General features: G+C 41.2%; 1 protein-coding gene across 2 annotated transcripts in view; it reads right to left on the minus strand.

The window, feature by feature from the left end:
• Positions 1-908: 908 nt before the first annotated feature.
• SRGAP1 (SLIT-ROBO Rho GTPase activating protein 1) overlaps positions 909-17,649 on the minus strand; it is a 139,369-nt gene continuing 122,628 nt past the window's right edge. For both annotated transcript variants that reach the window (XM_017822201.1, XM_017822200.1), the window contains exons 17-22: positions 16,364-16,588; positions 15,194-15,273; positions 6,933-7,113; positions 6,240-6,374; positions 5,775-6,120; positions 909-4,000 (exon numbers count right to left, since the gene is read on the minus strand). In XM_017822201.1, the coding sequence (XP_017677690.1) occupies positions 3,623-4,000; positions 5,775-6,120; positions 6,240-6,374; positions 6,933-7,113; positions 15,194-15,273; positions 16,364-16,588 (1,345 nt within the window). In that variant the 3' untranslated portion in view covers positions 909-3,622. The remainder of the gene's footprint in view (positions 4,001-5,774; positions 6,121-6,239; positions 6,375-6,932; positions 7,114-15,193; positions 15,274-16,363; positions 16,589-17,649) is intronic.

A 17,649-nucleotide genomic window follows, 5' to 3' on the forward strand; every position in this document is an offset into this window, starting at 1 on the left:
TCCGTGCCATGGGCAGGGACACCTTCCACTAGATCAGATTGTTCAAAGCTTCATCCAACCTGGTCTTGAACACTTCTAGGGAAGGGGCATCTGTCTCCTTTTCCTTCAGGCAGATGGTGGCCCTCAACAACAACCAGAGATGACTTTTTTTTTTAAGCAAGGATTGGAAATGCATTTCCGAATAGCTCTTCTCCCCCTAAACACATGCAAGTTGGGGAGCACGGTGAGCCAGTCTGGGCAACTGTAGTCCAAACCCAGGAATAGTCCTTCCCAGCATCTGATCCATATATGGCTGAACATCTCTTATGCATCCATCAGCCTGACACTCACAGACCCCCTGGTTCCTGGAGCCAGCTGGGAGGGTGTGTGTATATTGCAACCATTTCTTGGACATAAGGTCACTGAAGATAACCTTGACCTGTGGCACTCCCCTCTGACTCCACTGTGGCATCTCTTCTGCTGCCATAAGAAACGCCCCCAGGTAGACTTCTTTATTATTTTCATTCTGTTTTTAAAATATGTAAGCTGGATTGGCTTTTGCACTCCATTTTTCCTGCAGGGAGCAGGAGGGGGAGTGGCAGGGTGCTGGCTAAGTGTGTGGCAGGGTGTTCCTGCAGCCAGTGGGAGTGGGATTGGCTGCTCTTGATGGGTGCTCAGGCAGAACTGTGAGGTTGGTGGCTCCTTGTGTGGGTTCTTCAGGTACAGAGGGACTTGAGTGAGCTTAAAGCAATGGTGTAGGAGCAACTTAAAGCAAATTAGGTAGGAGCTCGTCTGGGAACAAATGCTTCTTCAGCCAAGAGTGTGATGGGACTTGATGCAGTGTGGGGTAGCTGGGGGTTGCTTTTGTCCCCTTGTGGGAGGTAAAGGTAGACAGGCAATCCATGTTGGAAGACATGGCAGCAAAACTACACAGACAGAACTATTTTCTTTATTATAAAGATACACTATGAGGAACAAACTTGAATGTATACTGAAGCTTGTAATGGTACATGCCAAAAATGTACAGTACTATACATAAAAGTGCATTGTCACAACAGATTAACAGTACATTTCTCTTTGAGAACTGTGATTTTTTCATGTTTTTATTTGTTCTTCAAGAGTGGAAGGAATGCAATGGGAATGCAGCCATACACAAACAGGAAAGGATGCAATGGAAATGCAACAGTACAAGAGCAAAGCTAAAGCTCCTCTAAAATTTAAAGGCACTTTCACATGTACATACTACAGATGTACATTGACACAAGTAGGTAACAGTCAACAAGCAGGAAGCTACCAGTACTGCAATTCATCAAACTTGACAGTAAAGGACAATACTGACTGGATTAGGTGTGCAGGAGTTACCCTTTAGTACGCCTGTAGTTGTAGCAGTCTTTCCTGTTACATATCCACTTACTATACTTTAAAGTATCTATAATAACCATCAAACTACACATTTAACTGTGTGAATGCACTAAGTGGATGCATTCACTAAATGCACTGTTTCTAATATTTTCTTTTGCTAAACAATTTCTAATATAAGCATTATGGAGTCCAGTATAGTTATTTAAACATACAAAATTCCCTATGCAATTTAAAGATACAGGTATCCATCTCAATTGTGCCAGGTGGGTTAATTTAAAAATGCTAGACTAAAACTGCATGTAAATGAAAGCTGAAATTCCAGTTTTGTTCCACTGAGTCTAGTAAACTGGGAAAATATTTGAAAATATCTCTAGTCCTAACCAAGTGAGTAGACCCTACAGACTAGAGTGGTCTGCAGCTGGTCTGACTTAGGTTCTGGTCCTGGTGTTAGGACTGGGCAGTACAGTCGAGAAGGATGGAGGTTCACTGACTGATGCTGCACAGCCCTTTCTGGTGGCTTAAGACTTAGCCTTTAACCTAGATATGTGTGAAGCCTGTGGTTGGGTTGAAAAGGGTCTGCAAATATAAGCAGCAGTTTGAGACTCAGAGGTTCATGGGGTACTTTTCGCACCTGGGGCTTTGTATTGCATCATCTCTCTAGAGGGTGTAAATCAGAGCAAGAATAAGCTCCTCCTATATAACAACAGGAAATTACTCCTGTCACCTCAGCAATTATGTCTATCAAAGTTTGTCACTACTCTTCTCCCCCCAAACTCAATTGTTTATGTACAGTGAGTGGTACAACTTTAAGCTTTCCAACAGCGAGATCGTACAGAATATGTGGAAAGACAGATCTCAGTTACATTCAGTTGTACTCCTGTAGGTGGACCACATGTGATTTTTTCCCCCATTTTCTTCAGTGAAACTTATTTTATGGATTGGATATTGGAAAATATATTCACAGAAATAATATTATGGCTTACTGTTGCAATGTGCAAAAGAGCTGTATGTTTAGTTCATGCCTAACAAAGCTTAACAGAGCGCTAAGGAAAGTTGACAGTTGTCACTCACACAGACATAAGAAAGGTATTGATTTCTGTCATTTAAGAAAGAGGGGAAGGGGAGGGGAAGAGGTTATGGAAAACTTCAGTCAGCTTGAATCTAGGCAGTATAAACTCAGCTGTCCTGTGAGTGACCCCTGCACTACTGGCAGGATGTAGTCCCTCTTCAGGGTTCCTGCCTTGCTGCCATCAGCACAACTGAGCGTTTGCACCGTGCAAGGCAGTCAGTGCAGCTGGGTCAGCTCGAAACTCTGACTATTACAACTCAAATTGTGTCTTTAATTGGACATTGAGCAATAAAGTCAATGGGATAGTTTTCTGAATTACTGTGTAGTTGATCCTTTTAATCGCCTATCAGCCTGCCTAATGGACCAACAGGTTCGTGCACTCCCTAGAGCCTGGCTTGCTTAACTATGAACTTGAAATGAATTTAGCTTTCATGAAAAATGTGGTATCAGGGAATGAAGGTCTAGCTTCATGGGAAAAGCTATGCTATTACAGAGGGCAGCAAAAGTTATTTTCTAGATATATCCTGGAGATGTGCTTCAGCTGTGTCCTGGAATGCTGCTTTGTATCGGTGAGAGCCATGTGAACTCCAGCTCCATCCAGTGCTTGCCTTTAGTGAGACTGCCAACAAGAAAGCTAAAACTTGGTGCCAATTACAAGTTGTGAGGGTTTGGTGATTTTTTTTTTGGTGTGTCTTAAATTTAAGAAATGTGGCCTGAGATGACTTAAGACATTCCATATAGACACTTAATCCTCACGTGCTAGATTTCAGTTCTTACTAACCTGCTTGAGATTTGGTGACCCATAAATGAGAGGCCCCACCTCCCCTGAACCTCCCCCACCCCTTAGTTTTGTGCAGGAACTGTTATTATATAGCTACAGTAAGACTGTGAAGTACGGTACGACATGGCAAGCTGTTTGTGATCTGTGTTGGTTTTATTACAAATGGTGCAGCATCAAGTTTTCAAGTAAGTCTATGTTTGTTTTTTAAAACTATGCACAGTTGTCCAGTTTTTCTTTTAATTGAAACCATACAAAATACAAATGCCCATGTTAATGTAGCTACTTTCATACAGTACATTCAAAAACACTGAAAAACAAAGCCTCTCCAGTTACAAACATGAACAAATGAAGTTATGGAGCCCTGACTTCTATTGTTAATCCATCCCTTTCACTAGCATACCACAGCTGGGCACCATGGGTGGCTGAGCTGTCTACATTGTGCAAGATTTGTCAGCTGGACCCTGGGAAGGAGGGGAAGGTCCTATGCTAGGATTTGTTTTTGGAAGAACAATAGGTTTTGGCCTAAGAGCAGGAGGCTTCAGCTGCACTCCCATTCTAGGGGCCACCATGGGCTTGAAAGTACTCATGGTGTCACTGGAAGAACTAGTGCTACGGCGGATCTGAGGCTCGGAGCTCCTTAAAACAACGCTGTGGAGAGGGCTGAGCGACTCCGTAGAGGTGGCAGGGATGGGAGTGTTTTTCATTTGTTCCAAGGTGTCCAACACGACATCAGGGGCGTGTTTTGCTGAGCTCTGCCTCTCCAGCTCACGGAGCTCGTTCAGTGCTGTGTTCATTGTCTCCTCGATGTCCTGGGTCAGAGCACAGAGAGAGTGGCACATCATTCCAATTGCTACTGAATGCATAGCACCAGAGGAGCAAGGGGAGGGGGCGGAAAATGCATGAATTAATTTGCCAATCATCCTCTAATAATTATTATAGTGCTAAAACCAATTTCCACCAGACTTCTTTAAAAGACACTACAATTGACAAGATGGCAGCTTTAGCTGGACATTAGAAATATTTAACCTGTTTACATGAGAGAATCAAAAAAAATACAAAAATCTGCAAGCCATTTTATTAAGTGACTGTCAGGGCAATGAATATTTGCTTAGCAGTGTTTTAGTGGTGAAGATTTCTGTCATCTCTTGGGCACTGACAACTGTAAAGATTCTAGTCCATTTGCTAACTCTTAGCTAACTGCTCCTCTCATCTAATGCTTCAGGTGTTCAGGATCTGTATTCTCTCACATGGATTATAAAACCTGTTTTTCTAAGAAAATAAAGCTCGTGTGCCTATCAGCTCTTGTCTCCTTTAGTTTCACCGAGTTAAATTTTAAACAGAAAAAACTTCAAGATATTGTTCAGTATGCATGCCTAAGAAAAACTATTTTTTTCATCAGGATTTCTGGCATGAATGCTAAAGAATGCACCAAGACAGTGGTTTACTGCTTTTTGGTGGTACTGAGATACAACTAAGGTTAAAATATCTGGTGTTCCCTGTCTGCTCATGGTAACTTTCACACAGTTCAATCAAAGTTTGGGTTCTCTCACTGCTAAATAATCAGTAGTCTAGGCATAAAAAAATAGATAGTGTAAGCCAAACACCACTGTATGTACTTCCAGGAAAGTAAATAAATAACTTATAATAAAATAAAGTGATAGCAACATTTACAGTTTCTAACCCTAATACATGGTTCAGCTTTCTGACTAAGCATGACAGTTCCTTCTATTCCTTGCTGGAAGCAGAGTTTGAAAGCAAGAATTACCAGTACATTAAATTTTAAAACATGAGTGTCAGCGTTATTGTAAAATGTGTTTGCAATCATACTGCACCCTCACGGTGCCCCTAGTAATGTTATCCTGCCTAGACAAAATGTGAGTTCTGAAGACAGAGGTATCTATTTGCTCAAGAGCTGTCACTAGCTCAGTACAACAGACCAATCTGATGATTGGGGTGCTCCCTATTCTATCCTTCTCACCTCTCCACTGCCAGGAATAAGACTGGTAAGTGTTCACACAGGGATAAGATGGCCCACGATTTACGCAGGTGCAACATCTTGCATATTATGTTCTACTACAGGCACCAAAATAACATACAGTATGACCTACACATGAACTATATGAAAACCATGTAAAATCCACAGGAAGCTGGACAGTAAATCAGGGCTTTGAATGGTAATGGTCACTACTAGCCAGTCAGAGCACTTTTCTCCTTACCACAACACTGAGAAAGAACTGAACACTAATTATATGCAAGACAGAATAGGCCAGCCTTCAACAGCACACAGCGATCTACACAGCATTGTAATCATATACTGTCTTAGTATTCTGTGTGGCAGAGGTAATTTCATTACAGTATAATGGGAAACAATTCCTTTTTATTGCTTCTGCAATCTTTACTCCCCCTTGTGCTTCTTCTGTTCAGGATCGCTTAACGCATCTTCTTTCACACACACTCTGTTTTGAAAGCTAAGTAAGATATTCCCCTGCACACACCTTCCTACCAGTGCATGTGTTCTGTGTTACTCAATGAGATTTGCTTCTCAGAAAATCAAACAGTGACATAAAGAAAAAAGACACAAACCTGAGCTATTGACTCTGGATCCAGTGGTTTATGGTCATTGAAACCTGTGTACTGACCAGATGACGTAGACCTTCTAATTGGAGGGCTATCGATCTTCTTCAGAGAATCGTGCCTGCTGATGTTGGTGAGACTGCCATGTCCAGGCCTACGTCGCCTTTCAGGGCTGTCGGCATTGAGGTTGCGATTTTGAAGGAGGGCTCTGGAACTGCAGTGAGCTGCCAGGTTGGGGGAACCCAGCTCCATGGCTGAGTTGGAGAGAGGGTGAGGTGGGTGTACGGGGCAGTGGCTGTCACTGCTCCTGCCGGGGCGTCTTAGAGGAGGTGGAGGTTCTGATCTCTTTCTTTGCCTGCACCAATGAAGAAGTGGTTATAGGACAACTTGTAGCGATCCACCATAAACATGTGGAGGAGCAATTACTGTGTTACCTGAGCTGTGAGCAATACTAGTGAAACATGTCATGCTTACCTTCCTAAATAAACATCAGAGTGACGGTCAGTAGGAGAGTTCATGTCCTTTGATGATGACTTATCCTCAGTTATGGGTCCACTGCTGGCCTCACTGTCTGCTTTTTGGCTCAGTGTATCTGAGAAAGTATCATCCCTGAAGGGAAGACCCATGATGAGGTGAGAAGTCAGTGACTGAAGTGTGACAGAGCACCTTGGTACTCCCAGCTTTTAATTCCCTTAGGAAAGGCAGGCACGTTATAATGCACTAAGCCCTTGTATGTCTCCCAAAATTGCTTATAATCCTGTTTACTGAGCTCTTTACACTTTGAGTGCAACCTTTCTGTAAAGAAGAACTTTGTCATCCTTGGCAAAACACATGCTTAATACTGTAAAACAAGAGTTCAGGGTTGCATTTCTCCAGTTTTTGCTATTCTGAAGTTAAAAGTCAGCAATTGCTACAAAGAGATACTCAAAATAAAATAGGTGCGGCAGCATCTCTCTTATACCGGGAACATATCCATAAAAGTAGCTTAGCCTAGTAGTAGTTTTTGATTGAGCTGTCAATTCAGGGCAATAAAGACAGAGGTATCTTGCCTAGAAGGCAAATGTTTAATCTGTCTGAGCCTTCACGCCACTGACCCACTTGGAAAACACTGCTAAATGCTTCAGATTTTACATCCCACCAAGAACCTAGTCACCAGACATTACTTACATATCCTGCACCACTATGTACTGGTGAGGGACAAGACCATCAATTCCATTGTGCCTTCCTTCCCACCAGTCTTCAGATGCTCGGTGATAGAGCAGAAGGGAAGCTCCTTTCTTGAAAGAGAGTTCTCGCGCAGATCTTCCCACGTAGTCGAACTTGGCAATAGCTTCTATGGGCTCGCACTCTGTGTGGGGAGGGAAGAAGAACAGATACCAGATTTCACTGGTTTATCTGCTCATTTTGTTTTCATAAACCCCATTTTTTGCATTTTCTCAGTGCTCATTCTGAGCAGAGATGACAGAGATCAGCTGAACTAAGGCAGACTTCAGGCAGCAGTTATAATGTGCCCCTTACAAAGAAACATAATCAACCTGTGTCCCAAGTGAGAAACATCCGGCTTGCTTCACAAGCTGCAGAAAACATAACCGCATACTCAAATGTTACAACAACTGTTGCTGTAAGGGCTCCTGCATTGCTGGGGAGTGGGATGGAGGCCAGCCAATGAAGACCTCTGAAACTAAAATGAATAATCAAAGGTCCGAGGAACCAGTGTGATAAAGGAAAAGTAAGTAGGAGTGCCTTTAATATCTGCAGCGGCAAAGGAAGGAGGACAAAATTACCCTGTGCATGAGTAGGGATACTCTGTGTAACGGGGTTATGGGACTTCTTTTACGTGACAAATGAGCAGACCTAGAGAAAAGCTGATGTTTTACCCAACGCCGAAGCCTAGTGCTTTAATCTGCTTCCTTAAAGCCCTTTTTGAGCGAGATAGACGGCTCCAGACTACCTAAGGATGACCCCTCCACAGGGGCAGACCCTGTGTGGCCTCAAGTTGCTTAAAGCAGCTCTGCCTGCTCCAAAATCCCGAGCTGCCCTGGTTTCTGCAGGGGAGGCTGGTGTTTTCTGAAGCCAACCATTGGCTACAGCAGTCCTGGCTAATCTTCTGTCAGTATGTTGGTAAATTCAGCCCCACACTGGTAATGGACTCCACCCCATAACCTACGCCTGGGATGGAAACCTACTGGTGTCAGCACAGGGCCCCTGTAGGTATCTTGAGAGCTGTGTGTGGGCATCAAGGAAACAGCCTTTAGTTTCTTCTATACAAAACCGAAAGCACCTGAGCTCAAACAGATTAAAATTTGTCATCACAGTCTCAAACATAAAGAACCTGCAAAATACAGTTCTAAAAATCACACACTTTGATTATTCCAACAACTCAAGAGTCCCTTAAATGACTAATTTCTTTACGTAATTAGAGCAATATTTAGATGGAAATTAACATCTGGGCTAATGACTAGCATAGCAACTTTCTGTCTGGTGCAAATTAAAATCACTGAGGTTGTAATTCCCCAAAGAACCAGGCTGGTAATGAAAGTCACTGTCCCTTTAGGACAACATTTTGCACAGGAATGTCTTTTTAAAATTAACTTCATGCTGGAGCATGAAAACATAATGATAGCACCTTATTGAGGTTATAGTTTGCAGCTCATTTTTTTAATAACTTGTCGAGCCTGCGGAAGGCTATCTAGTGGTTTGCTGCTTCTGAAGTCACGTTAAGAGCTTCTGTCAGTGACAAACTGCAGAGTGTTTAGAAGTTACCAACTCAGAAACTTTCCAGAGATGGAACAGAGTGACATGGGGAATTCACTGTTAGAAACACAAAAATAATGTACAGTGGCAGAAATTACTTCAATTACATAAATACAAATAAGAACCTAGCACTAACAGTATTAATTTCTCAAAATGCATCCCTACTGGATACCCATGGAAGACCAGACCTAAGCATGTTTTGTCTCACGTGTTCTGAGTATTGCTACAGGAAAGGTGTGATCGCAGGAAGGGCAGTGCTGTGCTGAGCCAACTCCCTGCTCCACCCCAAGACTCATGCTCAGTACCCCCCATCCAATTCATCTCCTGGAGAAGGGTAGGCTATGCACATGTGAACCAAACGCACAGAAGTCTAATTTACCTAGCAGGTTGCACCAGGTGAACTACAAAAGGGAGCAGATTGGGCCCCCTCACTCTCTTTTTTTGTCTCTCTTTTCTCTGTCTCTTTTATCTTTTGTTTTCTTTTCTTGCTATCTCAGCTCTGGACCATCCATGCGGCAGCACCAGCGTGGGATCTGAGGACTGGTGATATTCTTTTTCTTCTTCCCTTGCTTTGCCTGGGCAAAGCACGCCTATCATATCCTACCCCATACTCCATTTTGAAGTTTGTTGTGGGAGTGGGCAGCTTGTGGAGGTGTTTGTGGCTTATAAGCCAACACCCTTGAATATTGGTTTGTTGTGGCTTGTGAGTCAGCACCTTTGCTTGTGTGTTGTGGGAGCTGAGAACTTACTGAAGTGTACAGTACAAAATTAAAGGTTTGTTCACCTCCACTCTCATAGAAGGAAGTCTATTGTAAGAAATTTAAGGGTGTGTTAGCCGATACCTTTTGAGTCTAAATATTGGACTGGTTGCCAAAGTAATGGAGACTGTACAATAAAACAGTTCTCTGACATGTGCCTGGTGTCTCTTTTCAGCCTGATGAGAATTTATAATGAACATCATGGCTCCTACCAATGGGTCATCACAATGGTTTGCTGACAGGCATTCCTTGGTGGGTGGGTGGGGGCTGACAGGTTTCTTGGTTTTATGATTTTAAGCAAAGAAAATGTATTGATGTAGAAAGAAACATTCTGGAAAACTAGGAAATCTTTAATGGTGGTATGATATTCTAATACGCTACCTTGTTGTCATTTCTAGATATTATGTCTACAGTCTACCTGAACAGACAAAGTGACTATAGGCACAGAAAGACATTATTGCCAAATGAAAAGAAATAAAACCAAACATGCCTTTATCTTGCCTTATCTTTAAGAGGGCAATATGAAATCAAACAACAATAATTTTACACTGACCAAAGAACGCAGTTTTTACACATATCATGCGTATTGCTTATGGAATTTGTTGTAACAAGGTATCACTGGAATCAGGTAAGATTGAAAAGGAGCAGACATTTGTATGAATCGTTCTCAGGCTGCAGCTAAGCTATGGGTTATGGTAGAGGGAGTCAAGAATTCAGAAACAAATCTTCCCAGGTTTCAGAGAGCCAGTCACTCACTAACGGGTAGTACTTTAAAATGAGAAAAAAAAATAAAATTCTACCGAACAAAAAACTTTACAATAAGTCCTAAGATCCCAAATTTCCTGCACATATTTTCCTTTGACATTCTCCGAAGTTAGGTGGTAATGGTCATGAGTACTGGATTGACTGATAAACCCCTACACAGATTAGCTATGGAATTTCCCATTTCTCTGCTGACTTCAACAGATCATACACTATCCCATATTTAAGAATACAAATCTTTTTATTTACAAATTAAGTTCTATCTCCCTCAGTGGAATTATGCTAATCTAAGTATTGTGTACAATGGGAATTGTATGCTTCCACTGCCTGAAAGACTCAAATACTTTTTCAGAGGTTGAAAGGAAGTTGTCCCACTAGAACCAGCTGTATGAACTGGTAATGTACCCAAAATGGATGTGACTTTTGAGATGTGTAGATCAGATTGCCTGCGTAACAAATCCCTTCTCCTCAGGAAGGAGTGCCCAGGAGATTTCACACAGATTTCTTAACAGGACAAAAAATAAATTCAGCCAGTTTTTACTATGTTGAAAGGGGCATTTTCTTTGCTTGAATGTTGCTTTTAGGTAGAAGAAACAGAGATAAAATTTCCTATAGCAAACAGTATTGAGACTGTACTTGAATAGTAATTCACCTTGCTACAAGTCAAGCCTTAATAGTGGAAATCAAAGTACCATGACAGTTACTCCGAGAAATAAATGCATTTTGGAAAGTTAAGCCACTTAATAACACGGTTACTGAACGACAGACAAGAATTTCCAAAAAGCCAAGGTGATGAAAGCTAAAATTGGGACCTGTAACTCAAATTCTGTGTGATACTGAATATCTAACAGTAAAATTGACAGCTGAGAGGAAAGTGTAATTGCACTGCTCTGTCCATACCTGAGGGCATTCACCAGCAACAGCAAGAAGTATTTGATGACATACAGGATCTCACCAGCTATCATCTCTAGTGAATCATGCAATGCTATGGAAGTGAAAAATTAGGACAAACTGAAGAACTGTGGGAAAAACTTCCACTGCTTGGAAGAGCAGAAAGGACAGAAGAAACATAAGTGTTAATTTTAATTTTGGGATTGGAGTGCCAGATGTAGGACTAACCTCCCAACAGAAGTGACAGCACTAAAGTGGCACTTGGCTGCCTCTACACCTCAAGGGACAAGGAGATAGAGAAAGGAGGGGAGACCATCTCCTGCACTTATTTTGGGGGGGTTGTTGTTGCTCTGCTCTGTGTTTCCTCAGTTTTCCCAGGTGTACTCTGTGTGTCAGGAAAAAAGTATGTCCTTGAACATCCTGGGAAAATTGTATCCCTCCATGTCTTTATCCTCTTCTGCATCCCATCAGAGAATAGAGTGGCTTTGCAACTTCAGATTCCTGTCCTCAGAACAGCAGTTCTCTCTCACTGGCAACAGCAACATCAAAGAAACATTGCAAGGTGTTGACAAAGCAGAATTTGGCAAAGTGTTGATCACAGCATGCACTACTGAAAAGCAAGAAAATGACTATGTGTTGGGGACACAAAAATGACTTACAGTCTGACATGTCCCTGTAATTTTTGTTTTCAGCAGAACTACCATCTAAATTTTTACTCTACATTTATGACATATCTGTGAAGAGTATGATATTAGTTGCATGTATGTTTTCCTAGGAGAACTCCATCTGTTTAACTTCCTCAGGAAATGCTTACTTCCTTTGAAAACAAATCTAGGCAGCCTTTTCCATGTGACTCCAATAAGAATAAGAATAAAAAATTTCCAGCAATTTGAAGGTAAAGGAAATATGCTAAAAACTGGTTCAGCAAAACAATATCCTTTGAATCTTTACTGCAGAGGCACTTTCAGGTAAAGGTTCGTCTGCAGCAAAATTACAGATAGATTTTTTTTTTTTGTTTCTCAGCTTAAGTACAAATGTACTGAACTTCTTCACAAATTAAATTTCATTTCCAGATTTAGGAGAAAGAAAAAATTTATGTGTTTTCCTTATGGGATACTTTCTGCACATTTAAAAGAAGACTGAAAATACTACAGTAAAATGCATCTCCTTTTCCTTCCCTCTTCCCTTTCCAGTGATCAGCTGAAATATATGAACATCAGTAACCTTAGGGAAAAAAAAAGGCAATTTATATGTTTAAAATAAAGCAGTTATGAAGTATTTATATGCTCAGTTATAAGTTCCAGCTCTCTTTCCCCCAATCTACTGTATTTTACCTCTGCACACATAATTTAATTTTCAATTTTCATAAAGTCTGGTTGTTTTCTAAATTATAATTAAACATTTCTAGCACTACTGCCACAGCCTCTAAAGATGGGTTTATTGTAGTAGGCACAGAAAGAGTCACTTGTAGTTTAACTTTAGAAAAACAGTAAGTAAAATAAATCCTTTCGCTTTTCACCATAGCCCCTGGATTATATTTCAATAACCCTGTAATTCCTGTGGGGTTAGCTGCTTGGTCTTCCATATGTATACATTTATACCTATCATTTTAGCATAAAACTAATCAGATTTTCAACACTGAAAAAAAATCCTTCACGTTTATAGAATCTGCTTCTTCCATGTCCTAACAGAGGGAAACGTGTGAGTAGCATGTGTCTGATCGACACAGCAGCAATGCTGCACCTCCCTTTCTCTCTCTCCACATACAGCTGGTAGTGATGCATCCAGCATATAATCGATGAATCAATCACATTAAACCCCCAAAATACTCCAGACCTCTCAGCAAAAGTTTTTTTTTTTTATCCACCACGTCAATTAGTGACTTTGACAAAGTTCAATATGCAAATTGAAAAATTCTCAGCTATTCTCATATCTGGTGTAAAAAATACTTTTAAAAGGAACTGTCCAAAGCACAAACACATGAATGCAGGTGCAAAGAGAAGGTGAGTGCATTTGATTTAAAGTTTTTAACCTACATAAAAAATGTGCTATTACAATGGAAAGCCATATCCATGGACCTTGCAGGCTGGGAATCGAAGATCAACACTGTTTTGTATACAATACAGGTTTGCCAATCTTTATCTTTGCAGAAGTATTTCCCAAGCTTACAAATACATTTGTGCTAACAATTATTTCTCTGTAAACACAAACGTCTGCTTCCTTTCAGCACTGAATTAATTAAAAAGGTGTGATGAGGCAACAAGAATTAAACTGCTGGCTGATCTGGTGAACAAAAACCCATGTCTTGAGCAGGTAAATATTTTAACAGAACTCTGTCCTGTTATCAGCTATTCTCTTCAGGGTTTGTCTCCACCAGTGACACAGTTGTAACACAAGTAACGCTATGACGGGAATGTAAAACTGGTATTATAACAACACAGTGGTGGGGCAGAGCCCATGATGATCGAGGTACAGGTGATGCACCATGTGTTGTCATGGTCCTGCTCCTCTGTATCCTGCTGACGTTTTCATCCTTCCTAGGCATGGCTTTGAAGTAACTGCTTTTGATTGCTGCTGAAAAGCTGCACTTGTCTCCATGCCTGCTTGCACCTTCATCTCTCAGTTTGGTCACGGGACCCTGAAGTTGGCCCCAACATATTGAATTGTTGTGTCACCTGCATTTCACTACTTCACTTGTGCTCTAAATGACAGACAGACAGACTTCCTCATCTTCCGCTCTTGCTTAATACCTCCAGTGGAAGAAGGAGCTCTTCTAAAGTAAAGCTATACTGTCTCAGAAAAATAAAGTGCAATTACGAGTTTGTCCACACTATTTAGCAGAGATGAGTTGTACAAAGATGGTGGGTTTAGTCCTGCGGAGCTGGTCAAGAGGAACCTGTGCACAGGCTGTCTTGTAGAGCTGTTGGTATTCCTGACTGTGGGCACAGCATGGCTATACACCCCAGGCAGAAGACTGATTTCTCTGCTATCCTCAGTTTTTCGCCCTTCTGTAATGCCTGCCTATACAACTTTCCCTCCTCTCCAAACAGCTGCATTGACAGACTCTGCCTGCCCCTCCTCACCTCGGCAAAGTGGAAGAGACAGACAATCTGTCACTGACAGCCTGTGTACGTGACAAAGCAGATGGGTACAGCTAGAGTGGAACTATTGCTTACATTGTTCTGTGTGCAATGGGACCACTGTAGCCAGGTTTCCTATAGATACATCTTCCGGTTCCCCTTCCCTATGGCAACCGTCCAGCTCCTAAACAGTATCCCTTATGACATTCTTTAAAAAAAACAAAAAAAAATTCCTTCTCTGCTGTAACTGTTTTCCTCCCCTTTTGTCCCCTCTGTCTTTTCCTCTTCCTCCTTCCACACATCCTCTGAAACGGACAAAAAGCTTTTGTTTCTGCTGCTGCTAACTGCATGTGTGCTGGTTGCTCTGTCTGGGTTGCCTGCTGGCCTAATACGCAGTGAGCTCACACTGCAATATGCTGCTCGTCTCTACAGGGAGTGTTATTCTGAATCCTTCACCTCTAATGGGCTACTAATTCTCACAAAAATGGTAGCTATTTAACAATTTTGATATTTCTTTCTACCTGTTCAATTTGTTTGACACTAGGCAGAAGTTACTGTGAGTGACATCTGAAGGATGGTTCAACTGTCACAAACACACCTTCATGACATGTGGCTAAAAAGAATTAATATAATAGAGATGCATCAGTTTTTTCATGGATATCTATTGTACCCAGAACTGTCAGAGCATATGTGACTGATATTTACAGAAAATTACCACTGTTCCGAAGTTTCACCGTGCGGGGTACACACATGTTTTTTGGTCGTCATAAATCCTTTAGACAGAGCAGCTTTTAAATTCATATAAAAATAGAGCCTGAATGGCAAATATCCCTTAGCTGAAATATTTAAAGGCAAGCTTTTGAGGAGTTTAGTTTTTGCCGACAAAAGAGTCACTAAAAATGTAACATTATGTCAGAAAATAATATGTGCTGACTGAAATAGTTTCTCTCTTGCCCTTCCTGTGACTGGGCAAATTGAGAGAGAACAAGGAAACAGCTGGTCAAACACAGATGAATCAAGAGTGCAAAAGCACACAAACAAAGATTAAAGACTTACTACTGAACACCAAGACTGAAATTTCCTTCTTTCAAATGAGACACAATTAGGAAAGGAAGAAGGTCTCCTGCATGGAACACCTGTAAAACTTACTCCCATCAAAAGCACAGTAACGTAACAGACGTACCGTCTTCACTGGTGTGGGGCTCTGTACTGGCATCCTGGTCCACTTCCTCCAATGTACCATGTTCGCTGTATGGGCTGTCACTGAAGAGAAACAAAAAGTTGAGCAGAGAGTGAAACCACATACATCAAAAATATGCCACCCCCATGAGATTATTTAAAATTATTCTTATAATGTTATAAAGTTACGTGCAACATTAGGGAAGAAGCCTACATACCCTTCCTTGAAACAAGATCTTCCGGTATTAACAAGTCCTCAGAACATTTGAATCCTTTATTTATAAAAAGTATGTGTGTGTGCTGTCAAAGGAATGTCCTGGTTTTGGCTAGGATATAGTTAATTTTCTGCCTAGTAGCTGGTTTTGGATTTAGGATGAGAATAAGGTTGGTAACACACTGATGTTTTAATTGTTGCTGAGCAGCGCTTACACTAAGTCAAGGACTTTTCAGCTTCTCGCTCCACCCCGTCAGTGAGTGGGCTGGGGGGGCACAAGAAGCTGTGAGGAGACACAGCCAGGACAGCTGACCCCAGATGACCAAAGGGATATTCCAGACCATGTGGTGTCATGCTCAGTATATAAACTTGAGGCAAAGCTGGTCAGGGGCTGCTGCTCCGGGACTGTCTAGGCATCAGTTAATGGATGGTGAGCAACTGCATTGTGCATCACTTGCTTTGTATATTCTAATTATTATTGCTATTTGCCCTTTCTTTTCTGTCCTATTAAACTGTCTTAATTTCAATCCATGAATTTTACTTTTCTCCCCCCAGTTCTCTCCCCCATCCCACTGTGGGGGGAGTGAGCGAGTGGCTATGTGGTGTTTAGCTACTGGCCCAGTTAAACCATGACCGAGAAAAGGAGCAGGCATCCTAAGCTGAAATTTGATAAGGTGGTTCACAGCCAGAGTAACAAACTTCCTATCTGTCTGTGTGCTCTGCACAGTACACCTGGAATTCTGGCTGTGTCTGGCTGAACATATGCTGTAGGGAACCTCATCATAATTGACTTTGCTTCACTTTTTTATAGTTAACACTTTATTATGTGAACCTAAATCCTCTTCTCATTTATCTTCATAGTCCTATTGTGTGCAAAAATAATTCTGTATCACAAGAATTATCCAGACAACAGCCTAATGATTTTGTTAAGATGATAGGAAGGGCAATATTCTGCCTTACCAGTAGTCATCTCCAGCCATGCATTTTTCATATACAGGTCCATCAAGTTCCTTCACATCCGGAAAAATAGCCTCATGATGGATGATAATAGTTTTGATTATCTCATTCACATGCGCCTGACAAGACACTTGGTCTTGTATGTCTGGAACAGGCATCAGGGTTGGCCCAAAACAAATGGCCAGGTTGTATGGATCCATCATGTTTTCATCACTGTACTGTGAAAGGCTGTTATAACAGAAAAATCAAGAAAAATTGACTTTTCTACTGTGACTAACCTTAACCTGAAAACTGGAGGAAACTTATGTTCGATCACAACTTAGAGATTTCCTGTTCTCATTGATAATACTACATAAAGTAACAAAACAAAAAAAGATTTCTTCCATAGGTTATACCCTTTATGAAGTGAGTTTATACCACATATTTGTATGTAAATGTATGTGTTCCCACACTACCATGTTTAGTGTACACTGACTTAATGGGCTAACATAAAATGCATCAACTGGTGCTGTTCCTATCTCATTAGTGCTTATCCTTGGAGCTCCAAGTGAACTGGATGCAAAGTGGGTATACATTTCTCATCGGTGCTTGATGCACTGCTCCCTTCAGCTGGCTATGTAACTTAGGCAGACTGAATTGCCTTCTGGAGGCAACTAATTTCCTGGATTTGCAAATTCTCTTGTGACTTCAGGTTGCTGTTTTTACCATACAGCCTAAAACTCCTAAGAACCTTAACTTCTGCCAACAAACTCCTACAATAGTTTCATTATGGAAGCGTCCAAACAAAAGGCTTTGATTGTTCTTATTAATCAATCCTTGCAAATTCTCCGTTCTTCCAGAAAATGCAATGTTTTCAGTTTTGAATGAAGAGTTGCTATGCATTCCCTTTTTTAAAAGCATTGGCATTTCTAATGGAAAAGCTGGTTTTTGAGTGGTTCTATGTGGGACCAGTCAAATAGAACCTGAAGTGCTCGGATGCCCTACACTATGTTGTTCTGCACTCTGAAGCAGCATACGAATTCTGATGTTTGGTTCTGTTCAAATACAGCAACGTATTTCCCCTAGAAAGGGAATTTTAGAGAGTGGTTTCCACATACAAACTATACAGATGCATGAAGCAAACCTTCTAAATTACTTCCCTCATAACTACTTAGTAAAATTAATCATGTTCCCCCCTTTTTATGCCATTTTATCCTGTCCTGTATGTTAATTGGAGACATCTTGTTCTACCGATTTATAAGGTGATTCAGCCTTTAGATGTGTGCAAAATTGTGTAAAACATTATAACT

The sequence above is a fragment of the Lepidothrix coronata genome, unplaced genomic scaffold (assembly GCF_001604755.1).
Source record: "Lepidothrix coronata isolate B3197 unplaced genomic scaffold, Lepidothrix_coronata-1.0 Scaffold95, whole genome shotgun sequence".
NCBI classification, from domain to species: domain Eukaryota; kingdom Metazoa; phylum Chordata; class Aves; order Passeriformes; family Pipridae; genus Lepidothrix; species Lepidothrix coronata.